Source organism: Tubulanus polymorphus, chromosome 2, assembly GCF_964204645.1.
Source record: "Tubulanus polymorphus chromosome 2, tnTubPoly1.2, whole genome shotgun sequence".
NCBI lineage: Eukaryota > Metazoa > Nemertea > Palaeonemertea > Tubulaniformes > Tubulanidae > Tubulanus > Tubulanus polymorphus.
This window is the reverse complement of record NC_134026.1, coordinates 822,696-840,586: the sequence shown is the minus strand read 5'-3', so window position 1 is coordinate 840,586 and position 17,891 is coordinate 822,696. Positions and strand designations below refer to the sequence as shown.

At 36.2% G+C, this 17,891-nt stretch overlaps 2 protein-coding genes and 1 long non-coding RNA gene across 3 annotated transcripts; 1 reads left to right on the top strand and 2 right to left on the bottom strand.

Annotated features, from left to right (window-relative positions):
- Nucleotides 1–740: 740 nt before the first annotated feature.
- On the bottom strand, nt 741–5,108 carry LOC141900864 (uncharacterized). Its single transcript, XM_074787910.1, has 10 exons — nt 4,913–5,108; nt 3,914–4,734; nt 3,202–3,431; nt 2,682–2,868; nt 2,498–2,603; nt 2,282–2,419; nt 2,097–2,195; nt 1,832–1,923; nt 1,155–1,287; nt 741–826 (listed from the first exon to the last, which is right to left on the bottom strand). Exons 1-10 carry the CDS (start codon nt 5,106–5,108, stop codon nt 741–743), a joined length of 2,088 nt encoding a protein of 695 aa, XP_074644011.1.
- Nucleotides 5,109–6,516: 1,408 nt separating this feature from the next.
- Nucleotides 6,517–7,599, bottom strand: LOC141900863 (uncharacterized). Its single transcript, XM_074787909.1, has one exon. The coding sequence runs from the start codon at nt 7,597–7,599 to the stop codon at nt 6,517–6,519; it is 1,083 nt and encodes a 360-aa protein (XP_074644010.1).
- Nucleotides 7,600–16,378: 8,779 nt separating this feature from the next.
- On the top strand, nt 16,379–17,891 carry LOC141899540 (uncharacterized). The gene is made up of 3 exons (XR_012618631.1): nt 16,379–16,699; nt 16,778–16,890; nt 17,241–17,891. It is a non-coding gene; the product is annotated as an uncharacterized LOC141899540 (long non-coding RNA).

Here is a 17,891-nt window from a genome sequence, read left to right as displayed (position 1 = left end):
GATAAATGTACAACATTAGGCCACGTCACGTACATACATTTTTTAGGGGGAATAAAAGTTAATTTGCTTTGATTTCTTCCTGTGGCATGTAAGTCATCACTAAACGCTGCCGCTTTACCGCATGCTAATACATTCGCTGAACAAAGAGTTCTAGAGAGAGTGGCTTAAAAATCTATTTCAAAAGCAAATAAAGCTTTAACGTTGATTCAACGTTGATTCAATTGTTCTTTTGATTCAAACTAGTTTTGAGTGATGAATGAAATTTGAACAAGAAAGATTTCGGCATTCCTCACATGCCACAGTAGAACAGCGAAACTGTGTTAGATCTTGACCGTTCAGTGCTGCCCCTATGAATTACGTTAGCGGAATTTCTGTGCACTAAAATGCAGCACCGCCGGAATATGAATTTCCGAACAATACGGACGGTGCCTAATTTCAATTAACTATGATACTATGGATCTGTCCCGGATTTTCAAATGATAGTCTATTTTATATCAAGATAATATACTTTATTACCGGAAACTTTTTCTCGCCAAAGGTTAATTCATAAGATTATTAAATTCCGTCTGTTTTGGAAAAATGTCACATCTGGAGAGCACAATAGTACAAAATACATGCACAAAATTACTACATATATATATGAACTCCGAAGATTTTTTTTTGGATGCAAGACATTGAAAATATGGTAACACTTTTTGGATTTTACATGAAGATAGTGACACCGGGGCTGGGAAACATTTTCATCGGTGTTGAACTCCACTTGTACCGGCAACAACACCACTGTTTGTATCCTGATGAACCGGAGTACTCGCTTTACTTTCATGATCTAAAAACACGAAATTTATGTCAAATAAGTGTTCGATGATAGATATTGATGTAGGATATTTTAAGATGAATATTTCTGCAAAATTGAAATTTCTTTTATTCCACACGCGGGAGTACCGGTAATCTGTAAAGTAGATTTATCTTTCTAACATTGAGAACACTGCATTTTCTAGTACACAGACCGACCGGTCACCTCCCTAGAGAATATTTCATAAATTTTACAAAAATCACTTAAGAAAATCAAAGATTTTGAACACGCGGCGAAGAGCTTATTTCGAAGGCGTATCCTACGTGAACTCAGTACGAATAGATCAAATTTGTAAATTTACCATTTTCACTAGTTGTCGCTAGATCAGAACCGTCATCAGCCAATCGAGGCATCATTTGCCTTCTGCCGATACGATCTAATAACCAATAAGTGGCTGTCTCACCTTCCATTGCCTTGGTTAATACTAAATCATCCTAATCAAATAAACAGTATGAAGCGAGTGTAACTAAAAATGAAATACAATTGAATTAATTTCCGTTTTTGAACGCAATCATCCGATTCATTTCCCAATGCCTCTTTTCTCAAAAGAGTTGTATAATAATAATAATAATAATAATAATGATAGTAATAGTAATGGTAATAAATAATGATAATGATAGTAATGATAATATCTTTTTTCTTATATAGCGCCCCGTACTATTTGAATTTGATCACGGCGCTTTAAAGTATAAAAATATAAGGATCATCAAAATGTAGTAAAACATTGTGAGAAATTTAGAAGATATAAAAGTATAATCACACTTCAAATGTTCTTCTAACAAGGTAAGTTTTAAGATAACGTTTAAAAGACGGGCTTTCCCTGACAGTTTTACGTATAGAATTTGAGGTGCAGAGAAAAGCTCTACTTTCCATAATTTCGTATCGGCGCGCATGAAAACAGTAGGATCCTGACTACACTGTAGAGAACGAGTTGGTAGGTAAGGAGACCATGTTGGTTTAGGGAGTAAGAGCACTTACCACGACGACGTCTTCCTCGCGACAAGACATAACGAAACCACCAAGTGCATCTAACGCCGAGTAACAATACCAACTCATGTGAATCTTTCCCGCTTAAAAAATACATCTTAATATCACTTAATTTATAACCATATGTAGCTATTGCCATTCGATACGCTTTGACTCCACATGTTACATTCGTTTTGAATATCTACGACATTTGAGATGAAGGAATTAAAATAATGATTTTCGACTATTCTATCATTGAAGTTTATTGAACACTTACGAACTCCGAGTGATTCCATCTTTGATGCAATAGTTACTGATTCACCAAACAAACAATATCGTGGCATTTTCGATCCGACAATCCCAGCAACGACCGGACCTGGTAAAACAATCAGAAAAAAAACCCGTAAAAATTGTCTATTTTCAATGACTAGTGCCTTCTTATTTCAGCTATAGATGACAAACCCGTATGACAACCAATCCGAAGCTGGAACACAGTCCCTGGCAAGTGTGGGATTTCTAACAGCGCAATCTGATCGAGTAGGTCCAAAGCCATCGTTCCGATCTCAGCGGAGTGTCTTCTTCCATTTCGTGTGGGCAATCCTAAAAACAGCCACATTCAGACGCATGTGTGACATAATAGGTATTTCCAAAAATCGTCTGATCTAAGTTCTATCTCACCTGAAGCCACCATGTAGGCATCACCGATAGTTTCTACCTTATAAACATCGTACAATTCGATACGTTTGTCGAAACATGTATAAAGACTGTTCAACATTTGAACTACCTGCAAAAACATTTGAGAAAAGACGTTGAATTACGAAATACATCTCGAGTTGACGACGACCAACACGTAAAAACCGACCTGTATTGGAGAACTTCTAGCAGAGATTTGAGTAAAACCAACAATATCGGAGAAAAATATAGTCACATCGGAGAACGATTCAGCCTTCACTTCCATATTGTTTTTCAACTGTTCAGCCACTTGTTTGGGTAACATTTGATAGAGCAGCGTGTCGGTTCGTTTCTTCTCACGATTCAAAGCTTTAGTTCTGAAAATGGACATATTTGCTATTTTGCAAGCTTCTGAAGGTTACCATTGATGTAGATTCATCTATCCAGGTTTTAGATAATTAAATCCATTTAAAACTTTGATACTCTAGGTAATATTGAAGGTTGTCAAATAGTTTTAATTTGGACTGACGATGCAAGTGGAACTGGATCCTGATGTCAACAACAAGGAATCGCGGCGCATAGAAGAACAAATAGTTTACAGAATTGAGGGTCGATATTATATAGATAGAAAATTCGAAAAAATCTGAAAATCAAAGATGTAGCCCGTATGGATGAATCGAACAGGAGGGAATCGAACGATTAATCATTACCTGTCAGCAAGATTCAAGGAATATCCTTGAATACTAGAAGTCAGTTCATAAACAGCATTCAAAATCACCGGGCACAGTATAATAACTATAGCGAATACTAAAGCTATAATGACGATATTAGCGAGGTCGTTGTCGAGGCGTTCGTCGAGAACTGCGAGAATTTTATTCCTCAGTCGAACTGATGTATCGAATAAATGATCGATATACAGCGACATCAACGAATACCAAATCTACAAAAATATTCAGTTGAACCATTCGGTGAACACATAACCTTTATAACTTTATTGCTCAGTTAGATGGAATTAGATTGAAACATTATTCATTTCTAGGAGTTTTCATTATCATCATCATTGCAACACGTATAAGGCGCCTTTCCATTAAATGCTCAAAAGCGCCGACTCAGGAAATGCAAGTCTGTAGAGAAATTGGCGAAAGGAATCAGTGAGTTTCAAGCGGTCAGAGGAGTCTTATCATGAACACTTAGATTATTCTCATGCACTGATGTGATGATGTATGACACATAATGCCAAGAACATTTAAGTTATATTCTATTATATTCTACCACCATAATATTGATAGATGTATAAGATGTAGTTAGTCGTCTGAATCTATGAAGTTTCGACTCGATCTCTAACGATCTTTGAAGCTAGAACTATATTGATAATGGGTGTCTAATAATGAGATGTTCAGTGGGTGACGTCGCCTCACTCACCTCTGCACGCTCCTCGTTCGGTTTAGTAGTCAAGTTATTTTCGCGAGCCTCGATTCTGAACTCGTTGATTTGCTCGAAAAAACTGTCGTTACCACGGATGGTTTCTCTGTACATCTCCATAACTAACGGGGAAAATAAACGCGCTGATTCAAAAGTGATGTTCGCGTCATCTTGATAATAAAGAAACTGTAAATACGTTTCGTACGTCGGGAAACCTCCGCGAACGAAGTAAATTATCCCCAAACCACGCTCTAACCCAAAACTATCTTTAGCTTGGAGCAGTTCTAAGTATGCGACTAACAGTGTCCACAAGTCCCCCGTACGTATATCCGATACAGAATCGGAAAGCCATTTCAAAAGTATTTCGTTATTCTCTGTATAGAATAAAAGTTCGTCGACTAATGTTGAGTTAGCAGTATCCAGACGATATCGATGACGATTGAGGTAATTTTGGAAGGTCTCGCGATTCTTGAATTCCGGTCTGTCGCTGATTAATTCTCCGTCAGACGACCAGAAGGAGAGGTTTGCGATGGCGTTGTCTGTCAGCGGGTACTGATTGATTAGACGTTTTTTCGTGCTCGGTCCGATGACGCTGATATAAAGGGAACTGACGTCACGTTCTCGCTGTAACTGGTGAATCAAGGAGCCGATCTCAGCTCCGTGATACACGATATCTCTTACTGATTGTAACGACTTGTGAGCTTTCAACATTCCGCTGAAAACATTTGCGGTTAGACCCAATAAAATCAAAAGCGGGATGGATACAGTGGACAAAATCTTCAAAACTTGTATTCGTTTGCCTTTAGTTGTAAGTGGGTCACCTAAAAACAAACGCAGATTAAAAGAAAAATATCTTGTATCTGTAAAATTGTAGCACTTTTGGATTTTGAATTTCGGTGAATCGTCAATACTTCAAACAACGTTTAGCGAAAAAGATGAATATTGATTTCGCAACACAACTTTCTTATTCATTCTAATTCACGAATTCAGCGGACCTACCTTGACATACAAATCGTCCGCTTTCAGGTGAAATATTCAGCAAATTCAAAATAGCAGCGTTTAGTTGTGACGGCGTTAGTGAACTCACAGAGGACGATATCGTATCCTTACTCAGCATTATATTTCCTGCCCTACTGATACCCGACTTAAAACTCTCATCATCATTTACAGGTCGGCTCCATCGTGACTTCTTCATTTTCTCCGATCACGGCAGCTTTTGGAGTCGTCTTTTAGAGTTTGCTATGGCAACCTTATTAATAACAGCGTTGCTTCAAAAAACGTCAGAACTATTTAAAAAAACCTAACTAGAAGAGAACGATTTGATAACTGGGTGTGAACATCTCTGACGGTGTTTGAAATAAATCTGGCTTCGCAAATGATAGTGTACATAGGATAATAAAATGATACGCGTAGGTCTAATTAGACGCATTTACAAGTTCCTAACTACTTCCTCCTTTAGACGTGACGTCCCTTTATATAATTATCACATCGGGAAGCATTAGCACACGGTCTCCCGCGGAGACATCCTTAACAGGAAATCATCACCACTCATTTGAAGTTTTCTTCGAAGAGGTCTCGCTTTAATCATGGCTTTGCAAAATTGTGAACATTGAACATGAATATGATTTTATTTCTAGAAATAAAATCATATTCAATGTTCACATTGTTATTGTAATCATATATTTATTGAGAAATATAACATTGACAAAATATAGTTTATTGAGAGGACACCCCCGAGTCTAAAGACTGAAAACATTTGTTCATTTAAGATTTTTCTTTGACAATGTAAAGCTACTGTTTAATCGATTATTCGAATTTAATTGATAATTTTGGAAGTTGTCTCCAATTCAATCACTAACCCTAAGCGACTAGCGAGTATATTAATGTAAAATTGTACTCGTGAACTTTCCCATGCTTTTTCAATCACAGACGTAATCGAGAAATTAATTTTGTTTTTTTCCTTGGAAGAAACCAGTCATACACCTGGAGTGACGATACATGCTGACAGTATTCGGCGAATACAAAAAAAGACAATGTGATCATTTCTGATATTCCCAGGGGGTATGGGAAATTCATTTTTCTCAGTTAATGGGTTTATGTTTTTTAAGTATAACGGATGTGTTGGATCGAGATTCGTATAATAACTCTATGCAAGAACACTATTCATTTTATTAAAATCCGGTTAGTGTAGTTTTCAACTGTGGGAGTATCTGTTGCCTTATTATATGATATAATGTAAATATATGAATGATAATAATCAACCATGAAAGAAACAAATCTGAAATAAAACGTATCGTTGTGATCTGAACATAAGAGCTATAACAAAATAGTGATAACAAATTTTATTTCAATCATAAATTACAGAAATGTATTACAACTATATAAACAATACAATGTGGATAGAGGAAACGATTTAATCACGATTATTTCTCATATATTGATTTAGTTCATCTGTTTGTAAATTTATATCATTCTATATGTATGAGTTGAAATTAAATCAAATTATGTCTAGATATAGGCAAAAACTAACTCGGGTCTAAGACACAGAAATGGACAATGATCAAGATTTCAGACCCAATTTCAAACAGTGGATAGGGCGAGATTTACCAGTCTTGATCCGGTAACGGTGACGGAATCGGGGTCGAACCCCGTCGTAGTTCCCGGATTGATTTCCTATGATCGACAGTCAAGAAATCGTTCGCTCTCTCCTCTTCCAGTTCAATCAATTCTTGTTCTTCATCGTCGTCATTTATTTCGACGATAGGTGGCACTTTGTAGGGTTTGTCTTTGACGTAAATTCGATCTTGTTCACGTTGGACATGGTGACCCATTCGCTGCATGTAATCTTCGATGGCGTCGGGTCCTTGTCGACACACGTCTATAGGAGGGTGAATGAGTGGGTTCCCGTCCATGGTCGTTGAAGTGTAGTGCCAGCCCCAGTCCAATAATTTCAACTTACCAAATTCTCGAGGTAAATATTTGATACGATTATTACCGACCCAGAACAATCGAAGACGTATCAACGCGCACAATCCGTCTGGTAGACGCTCTATCTTATTATCAAATAAAATCAACGATTCTAGATGTTTCAGATGGGAAATTCTTTCCGGTACACTACGTATTTTGTTGCCGCTGATATCGAAAAATTCTAACCTAGGAATGTCGCAAATTTGGATTGGAAATTCTTTGAAATCGTTATTGGCCAAATGAAGACTTTGTAGTCGACGCATTCTTGGCATATCATTCGGCAACTCGGACAACAGGTTGTTGCTAAGAGTCAATCTTTCCAAACTCGTCAACAAACATAATTCCGACGGTAACGATATCAACTGATTAGTGTCTAAAAGTAAGATTTTCAAATTGATCAGTTTGCTGATTTCTCTCGGAACGTGAGGTAATCGATAGTCCATACACGACTCGCGTTCTGGACTCAAATCTAACATTTCTAAATCTATCAAACCCCACAACGAATTTGGCATTTTCGACAATTCTTTGCCGCGTAATTTCAACCGTTTCAATCCCGGGTACAAACTATCGTTCCTGTCGATCCACAATCGCAGTTGTTTTTTATCCATTTCATGTAAAGATCGCGAAGGTTTTCCTCGAGAAGTTTTCTTGTATTCCCTGTTCAACGATAACGAACCACTACTGCCGATATCCCTCTGAGTCAGAGGTGCGCGGGCCATTTTTATAAGCTCGCTTCCGAAGATAAACAATCTAAGTTAAATATGACCGAATTCTGCGAGTACGACCTTCCTCCTCCTGTGCCAAAAATACAAGTAAATCATAAACACTTCTTAACGGTATTGAATAAATCCATAGAGACGCTTGTAAACTGAGATTGAAATCCGATCCAAACTACCGCATTACCCGTCACTATATCTACTGATAAAATATTTGATTTTAAGTGACTCGTTATTTATCCACCTTTTCATAGAGTATATTTGTTTTCTATGTTTACTGTTTTACTGAAACTGACGAACGAAATCACGGCTCTCTTGCATTGCGTTAGTCTATACCCGTTAAAACAACTTTCTATATTTTGGTGCGCATTTTAATGCGACTTTCGGTCAGATCAGTTGGTTTTATGACCCTGAAATAGGACCTGTTCTGATTTTCAATTTCACTAATTTATTTCACAGGTATTTTCACTCGTATTTGAAGTTTGGGGGTGAACTGTAGCTTAGATTATCCAATATCCAAGGTACAATATATATAAAAAGAATTTTTAGAATTATTTTACGAGCCCGTGATTTATATTATATGTGTTATAAATTTACTAAATGCACTGCGGATATTAAACAGCTCCGGTCCACGGTATATTTCTGAATAGGTTTAATTAATGTTTATCTCTAGGCAATAATTTTAGGATTTTCAGGTTTTATATGAATTATTTACTTAACCATTCATTCGGCAATTACAAATAACAAAATTCAATTCACTGTATTTTGGCATCGAGGACCCAGTTTATTTTCACACAAATTATCAATCGTTTTGAAATACTAAATTAATATTCGAATTGGTTTTTCTTGGTGACTCTCCAGGACGCTGGGCGTAATTCGAAATGGAAAACGTAACTTTTCACCTATTTCGTGTGAAATACTTATTGATTTGGATAATTGATCCCTAAACTGATTTAAGCCTGGTGACACACCCCAAAAGGATTGTAGGGTATATATTTTGTTGTTTTCATCCTCCAAATTTTGATTACTTCAGTTTTGTTTTGTAAATATTTGTATATATTGCAGGGTCCGATCTAAGCACGTCCAATTGCCCGGGACAAGATATATTCTCATCAGGGCAAGTAGGTTATCATTATTACTTGTCCCCCGGGCTAGTGCAATCTTATGTCACAAAGCTTTTTCCCACTCGATACAACGGATTATAGTGCCACCAATCGGACTGGCTGTGTAGTAGGGCAAGTAGCTTTTGGAGGGGCAAGCGAAATTTCAGATATCTTTGCCCCCTGGGCAAGTGGCTTTCATTCCTTAGATCGGACCCTGATATGTGTAATAGTTTTCCTCCATATACCATGGAAATGGTTGGAGTGTAAATAAAATCGTAATCGTAATCGTAATCGTAATCGTAATCGTAATCGTAATCGTAATCGTAATCGTAGCAAGTCTGCATCGGTGGTTCAGTGGTACTAGAATTCTCGCAAATCGGTAAATAGTTTATCCAGTACAGCCGTTCGAAGACTTTGGCAAGCGAGTAATAAGTTAGTTCACGTTTTTCCCGCTATCGTAATACGTAGGGGCAGCACCAGACAGTAAAGACCAGTTTATTCCAGTTCGGGATTGGGTCTTATCTCTTACCGGTAAATAAATTGTCAAATCTCCATCTACCGAGAACCGATAGATTATGTCCCACCTGTAACGTTTTAGGCAACGAACTACATTTCATTTTTGACTGTAAATTACTTACCGAATTCTGTAAAAATTACTTAAGTTCAAATACCGTTCTGTTTTGTCAATTTAATCAAGCGCCTAAACTGGTTGGCATGAAGCTGCTTCTGTAAAAGGTTACCGGTCTCTATCTTCAATTAGGCCTATTGAATGGGACAGGCATGACACTATAGGCGAATTTATCTTGTCAAATCAGATTCAGTCAGTGTAACTCTAATCAAATAAGATAAGCACATGAATTTTACGACTTGTTCCAAACGGCTGAAAGGAATACTGCCCCCGAATTTTAAAATTCCCTATGAGTTCCAGTTTCTCTTTCAGTTTTGACCATTTTATATCAGTTTTTCGATAAAAATGTGAGTGCACCTTCAAATCGGCAAATCACCGGATCGAGAGAGACTCAGGAAGATACAATATTCCGTGTGATAAGTATTAGCAGATTTCTGTGAACTAACATATAACTGCGGGCTTATCCCGGATCTCATTTGTGCGTCAACTCTTCTTTTGAATAAACACATTCATTTTAACACTAAAAAAAATTTATTGTAGATCTTTACAAATCAGTGCCCTGCAGTGCCTCGTTCGTTGCAACGAGGTTCCGCTGTATAATTTTCTAAATTCAAAGAATGTTTTACAGACTTTTCGACATCAATAATTAACCACTAAGAAATACTTTCTTTTTATTATTTCAGGTGGCAGGAAAGAAAGGCAAGAGTCATTGATGGCGAGGGTCAATATGCAACGTACATTATTTCACCAAGAAACAAAGATTAGGAACTTAAGGGATTAATTTCACCAGAGAAATGTGACCTCATTACAACAGCGAGCGTATGAATTTGTGCGAGGCAAATTGAAAATAACCACTTTTATTGCATTGTAATTAATAAACTCAATATTATCATTATCATTTACTGAATGGTTTTTTTTGTTGAGTTTATTTTTCTTCTATCAGAGGACCGGCATCAATGATGACGTGATTTTTGTAGGCTTAAGCAAAATTTAACACTTAATGTGGAAAAAAGTGGCAGGTGGCAGTTTTTTACTTAGTGAATTGCATCAATGCCTAATCATGACTTGTCTGACTTATCACAACTAGTATCCTCATGGACAGACTGACCCTGTACGCATGATTTGATACCGCCATACTCTGACCAAAATCAAAAATTGGGATAAGAGTAAATAGGAACATCAAGAAACGAAATTCTAATATGGACTTTCCTAAATTTACATGATGATGTACCGTCCGTTTAATCTCCAGTTGAGTATCAAAATTAAAGAAAACAATTTGTTTTTTTTTTAATTATGAGTGGTAAGCATGAAGTTTTTGGCAGAATTTCAGAGGATCGGTGCTCCAAGTAATTAAAAATGCCTCATATATCTCCCCTCAATTGAATCGAGGAGTTTTTTTAATGAAAATCTGTCTATTGATGGGATTCTGTGATAACAGTATGAATGATGAATAACCGTGAATACATGGTATTAGTGGGTTTTTCCCCAATGACTCAAATAGACCGCTTTCCTCGTGCATGTGAGGTAGTTATCTCGGTGTGCATGAACTGTCCGTGACTAATAAACTAATTTCATTAGTAAAAATGTTTACGCGGTTTCTATGATATGAAGACCTGTGTTGGTGTGAATCTTTAACTGGAAGTGCTATCGGTCGGTATAATTTATAAATCATTCTAGAATTTAAGAAAAAAAAACAGGCGGATGCTTATAAATTCGGAAGTAGCTGTTGGGAATCAAGTAATTTATTTCATGGCCTTATTAAAGTTCCTCCACTATATTGTTCAGCTGACTACTGGCGCGTATTCAACCCGGCGGTGGAACCTCATAATGTAAACCCATTCAACAATAGAGACACAATTGCGGGTTTTCAGAGTTGTTGATATCATTCTGACACGCGCTATTGAATACGTCACCGGCTGACCACGGTGTACACAAGCATAGACCATTCACCTCTGCACACTCACACTGTGAACATGCTACCGTGGATTCTCCTCCTGGCGATTTTCGCTGCGCTCCCGCTCCTGCTCCTGTTCCTGCTTCCTGAGGAACGACGTCTTTATGTTTTGTGTATTACTGTGTGTCTCTGTGCTGTCCTGTACTGTTCTGTGTTTATTAATCCGTTCTTTTTTGCAGGTTCTAACCCGTTTTATTTTTCAGGGCCGATTTCTCTGTCGAATTTCAACGTTTGCTGGAACGAAACTAATGTCCGAAAGCGTCAGCTCTCCTTCGCCGGTCATGTGTCGAGGATGTCAGACAAAGAGTCGGTCAGGAAATTCTGCCCTCTACACGCCCTCATACGGAACACGCAAACTAGGATGACGAGGCCTCACTGCCCCCACCTATCTACAAAGTGTGCTGAGTGATGTCAATGACGGGCATATCTGTGGGATTGCGCGGGATACAAATGGAGTGGTTATACTGGATTGTCACGCTACTAGCATCCATTGTGTCCTTGTGACCACCCGGATGAGGGATGATTCTACTGTCACGCTCTTTGTTTCTGGTATTCTGAGTTGGCTGAGGGATGATTCTACTGTCACGCTCTTTGATTTCTAGTTTGAGTGCTAGTTTTCATTGTGTCCTTGTGATAACCTCGGTCAGTGGATGAAGTCTCTCGTCGGCTTGTGAGTGCTAGTTTCATTGTGTCCTTGTGACAACCTCGGTCAGTGGATGAAGTCTCTTGTCACGCTTTTGGGTGCTAGTTGAGATCCTGAATCTCAACCCGGTCAAGCTGGTTGTACTGCACTATTTGTGTTTCGTGCAATTTTACAGGTGTGTCAGTTACTGACGTCGCCCAGTACATCCTGCAGTTAGATGGGGAATGTGAGGCGTCGTCATCCTGGTTTTCGCGTTCTGTGTGAGGGCGTGTAGAGGGCAGTATATTCCTGGCTGGCTCTTTGTCTGGTGTTCTGGGCATGTGACCGGCGACGGAGAGCTGTAAAGCTTTCGAACATTAGTTTTGTTCCGTACCAGGTTTTCATCGCTCTTCTCTTTTTTTTCATTTCAGGACTCCCAAGAAGAAGAAGAAGATGGTAGAAGGCGACTACAGAAGATGGCGAAAAAAGAACACTGAACTCAGCAATATTGAAAGTTAAGTTGATACACATGTAAATTACGATGGATGATACAGAAAGGATTGTGTAACTACAGAATATCATTCTTTTGCTCATTTCAGCTAAACGTAATCTGGAAATGCCCAGCTTGATATCAACCTAAAATCTACCCACCAGAAGTGACCACAAAAGACTCCACCTTGAATAAATCAACCACCGAAAGACCTGCCGCAACCGAACCTGGCAGTATTGACCTCATTCTGCATAAGCAACAGGAATGCATACAATCCGGGACATAAAGCTAAGTTGATTTTTCATACCTGAAGCAAAATGCATAGGCACTGGAAAGGATAGAGACGCTGGTCAAGCTCGGCATCTCCGCACTACTTTATTGAGGCTCTGTGGCTGGTATATTGTATATAGTAAAATGAAATATAACTAGGGCAATGATTGCTTAAATATTTACACTATTAGACGAAATCAATGAGTGAGGTCCCTTAAAATAAAGGCCACTATATATAATATATATATATATATATATATATATATATATATATATATATATATATAATATAAAAATAAAAATAAATATAGGCCTACTTTGGCTGATAATTAAAATGAAGATTGGTCAGTTATTAATTCAGATTTTTTTAAGTATGTACAATTAAGATAAATTCATTATCGTATGTGACATTTGAAATTTTTCGAGTGTACCGTAGATATTTCAGGCCTCATATGACTATTGTTTAACTGACAATCAAGATATAGAGATAGGACAATTTACTAATCAACCAATCGCTTAGATATTAGCAATCATTCAATATCTTATAATGTTTGATGAGAAATTTTTTTGGTGTAGATATTTTAGGGCCCCGTATACATTTAGGCTGGCTTTATTTGTAAAGATATATATCAATTAAACTTTATCATCAGTTAATAGATTTTTTTACGAATAGTATATTGATACATTTATAAACATTCAGGCACTTTACAGTATATATTATGTGCTGCTTTACCCATTGCATTAATGAATTTCTCCGCAGAAAGATGTATAAAATAGTGTCTAGGGCTCTATCGAGATCTGGTGTAATATGGGGAAAAAACTATGGACTGTGCATCTTTTAGAAACTATGATTACGTCTCAGCACTTTGACAAATCTAGAATGAAACAAAGCTTAAATTGATTCAAATCATTCCCCAGAGCCATACTCTGTGCCTTGTTTTGCGCTATGATTATTGATTAACTGACAATTATCATGTATATATATAGCTAGGACAAATTGCTCATTAACAAATGGCTTAGATATCCATAATTAAGATTCCACAATCAATATTTCATGTAAGATCAAAAACTATATGTATTACAGGTCCATGTCGTTAAACTGACAATTTAAATATAGCTGATATATGTATGAGCACATCTGAATTAGTCTCATCGACTGATCAGTACTTGCATCTTAAACTGCCGTACTTACGGCGACTGGTCATGCTCTTCAATATTGCCAAAATTTACCGAAACCTAACTGATTCAAATAATATCTAAAAGCATTACTGTGTGTCAAGTGACGCATAGTAGATATCGTTTAACTGACAATTAGAATATAGCTTGAATTACTCATTAACGTATTACTTAGATATCTACAATTAAGGTAAATTCATTTGTTATGTGAAAATATTTTTAATTCAGGTCCATGGACATTTAAAGCTGATACATGTGTATCTGAGCACATTTATTTATCTGTATCTAGTGAACCTATTGTGTCTTCATATAGCTGTATTAGTTTTGACACATATTGCCAAAATCATTTAACGCAGATTTACTTCCGATCGAAGGGAGATAAAACAAATCTGTGCACAAATACATTCCTCAATTTGGAAGGGAGAATATTTCAATTTCACTGTGTATGTCAGATTGAGAGCCTTATTCTGACAGGATATCCTAAACTTAGGTCTTATTCCTCTTGCTAATAGCTATCTTTTACTAACCCCTCTCCTTCAATCTATATTCCAGCATCATGACTCGCACTGCACCAGGGAGGTCCAGTCATAACAAGGTCTTTCGATCCTTATACACAGTGTACTGTAAAAGGGAAATAAAGATTATATAGCCATTCGGCTAAGGGAATTTCTAATTTACCACTAAAAATACGCCTTTTTATCTTAAATTTCTGATGAATTCAAATAGTGACGAATTCACCTTATCTGAAATTCTACTCATGTAGATTTTCAGGCTCCATATAAATATTGTTCGACTGACAATTAAAATATAGCTAGTATGATTACTAATTAATGGTTCGCTTAGATACCTAGAATTTGATTAGAATTAATTCAATGTAATGAATATAAGTGAAACTTATTCAAAATTGCACAGTGGATGAGACGACTGTATCGCGCAATGTCATCTGCGTCTAACTGGGCCACGTGTGTGTGTGGGATCTGTTGAATCAGTTAGGTTTTGGGGGATTCTGGGTTAATTAAGCTAGGTATCAAAAGCTCTGATGCAAAATTAGCAGTTCAAATAGTGATTAATTCAAATTTGTACCGGATCTGAAATTCTTCTCGTGTAGAAATTTCAAGCCCCATATAAGATATTGTCCGAGACAATTTCAATTATAGCTAGGACATTATCAATTAACTTATTGATTAGGCATCTAATTCAGCATCTTCATATAAGGTAAAAGTGCTCAAATCTAAACCATAGGGGTTGATAAGACAACTGTATAATTTAATATTGATTGATAGATAAAGAATACTGGGTATGTTTTAACTCTGTCTCTTGTGCGTGGGATTTATTGAATCTTTAAGGCTTTGCAGAATATTACTAGCAGGTTTGCACTGTATGATTGGCCTGGGTTTCAATAAAAGACACATCAAGAATTTCAAGAAGATAGAAGAGAAAACAGTTCAAAAACGATTTGATAAGATTGATTATGCATTACTAAATTTGTTGTAACTCTGGTATTCCTAGAGATGTCTATAGATGCTTTAGTTGAATTGCTGTTAAACTATAATAATCAACCATTGCTTAGATATTTAGAATATAGATGAATTACTATATGAGTTGAATTTCATAAACATCATTTAAGACTATTATTAAAATCTACGTATCGATCCACGTTGCTGATCTTATATATGAATTGACATGATAATTATGATCAGTGATATTCCAAAGGATTTTCTGCTCAAAAGGTTCTGCTCTTTTCTTCAGCTTGCCGTTTCAGACTGATTGGAAGATAGTTTGAATGAACCGGAATCGAATTTCCCAATTATGTACTTCGATTTCAGACATACTCGAGAAAAACTACAATAAACTTTAAAAAATTAGACAAATTTAAACGGTGAAAATGACAAAAAAATTAAAGTTAGACAAAATTCTCCCACCTTGTAAACTTTCGGACTAGTTACATGAAAAAAAGACCAAATATTGTAAAATATAGTTATTTCCAAAATCTCGATGTATTAAATTAGGCAGAAAAAAATAGACAAAATTATTCAACCTTGTAAACTTTCGGACTAGTTACATGAAAAAAAGACCAAATATTGTAAAATATAGTTATTTCCCAAATCTTGATGTATCAAATTAGGCAGAAAAAAAATAGATAAAATTATTCAACCTTGTAAACTTTCGGACTAGTTACATGAAAAAAAGACCAAATATTGTAAAATATAGTTATTTCCAAAATCTCGATGTATTAAATTAGGCAGAAAAAAAATAGATAAAATTATTCAACCTTGTAAACTTTCGGACTAGTTACATGAAAAAAAGACCAAATATTGTAAAATATAGTTATTTCCCAAATCTCGATGTATTAAATTAGGCAGAAAAAAAGTAGACCCCAATCAGTAACTTAATATGTGCTTCGACTATTTAAACGATGAAAACGACCAAAAAAATTGAAGTTAGACAAAATTATTAAACATTGTAAACTTTCGGACTAGTTCCATTAAAAAAAGACCAAATATTGTAAATTTTTCTTCAACAATAAAGTAATTTCCAAAATCAGAATTAGGCAGAATAAAAGATTGTTTGAATGAACCGGAACCGAATTACCAATTATGTTCTTGGACTTAAAAAAAAAGATCTGTAAAAACGACCGCCGATCACGCAACTATATCTGTACTTCGATTTCCGATTTTAAAAAAACCGCTGTATCGCTCCCAGCAGGTGTGGTAGGTTTGTAAGGGACACCAACTCGAAAAGTCAAACGAGAGCTTGAGGTCAACAACTCATCAAAAATCTGCCAATTAGAGAAAACAGTGCACAGAAACCAACCGACTTAGGAGATCCTCGTCGATGATGAAACCAGCAATCATAAAAGGTAACTTGATATACATGGAGTTATTACGATGATTTCTAAATGTCTTGATTACAGGATATATTTATTTACTCATTGCAGCTAAGTTTCAACTATAAGAAAGAGACCAGCATAAAATCAACTACTCATCTGAATGAAATCTACGGATTTGAACAACCCACAGAAGAATCAAACTCATTAGATGGAAATTACCGGTATATAGAAATTTCAGGCCTCATATGAATATCATTTGATAAGTGATTATCATCGAAATCTATTTACCTGTCCACATGGCTGATCTTAGAACTTTTATCTTTACTAGTCTTACACCTTGGAGTAATAAATTTTTCAAATGATTACTCCAAGCTTAAACATTGATGAACTAGTCCTACTACTGTAATTATTTATTGGGGTTTAAATCGGCAATTGACGTCAATGAACCTAATTCTGATTTTGGAAATTACTATATAAACTAAGTGAAAAACACGGTGGCTTGTAATTTGAAATGACATGTAAGTTATGATAAATCTGTCTAAAATGTTTTGCTTTCTTCACTTTGTTTCAGTCAAACTACATCCCGGAAATAATGGCCTGAAGAAGACACAAGTAGACAAATACCCATTGACCCATTTGCTGATGAAAACTGCAGAAGCCCAGATGAGAAGTTTAGGAGCCAGTACGGATTAATCACTCAACGATGGAATCTTCTACAATCAGTGGTTGATTTCTATAAAACATTTTATCAGGAGCAGCAGAGATGATAGTGTATCTTATAAACACTGATTCGCGCAGCAAAGACAATGGATTATCTTATAAAATCTGATTCAGGATAAACACCGAAGCAGCAAAGACAATGGTTTAACTCATGAACACTGAGATCTAGCAGCGGCAAAGACCTCTGTAGTAAAGTATTGATTTTTTTACTAATATCGCCCTTTTTCAGACCAGTCTGATAGGTAACATAGTTTAAAAAATTTACCTGATTGCGTGGAATGGAGTATGAAAATAATTGTTGAGTCGAATATTGAAAATAGTTAGATAATTAGTTAGATAATTAGGTTCCTTAGGCCTGAGAAAGGAACTCTACGTTTGAATATTTCAATATAGAGAAAACTATTTTATAATGAGTTTGTAAAAAGATGTGTCATGTGTTTTGCAATGTGACAGAAATATCCTTCTTAGAGTCTAATAAAAGCTAAGCTCCATTAATTCACGA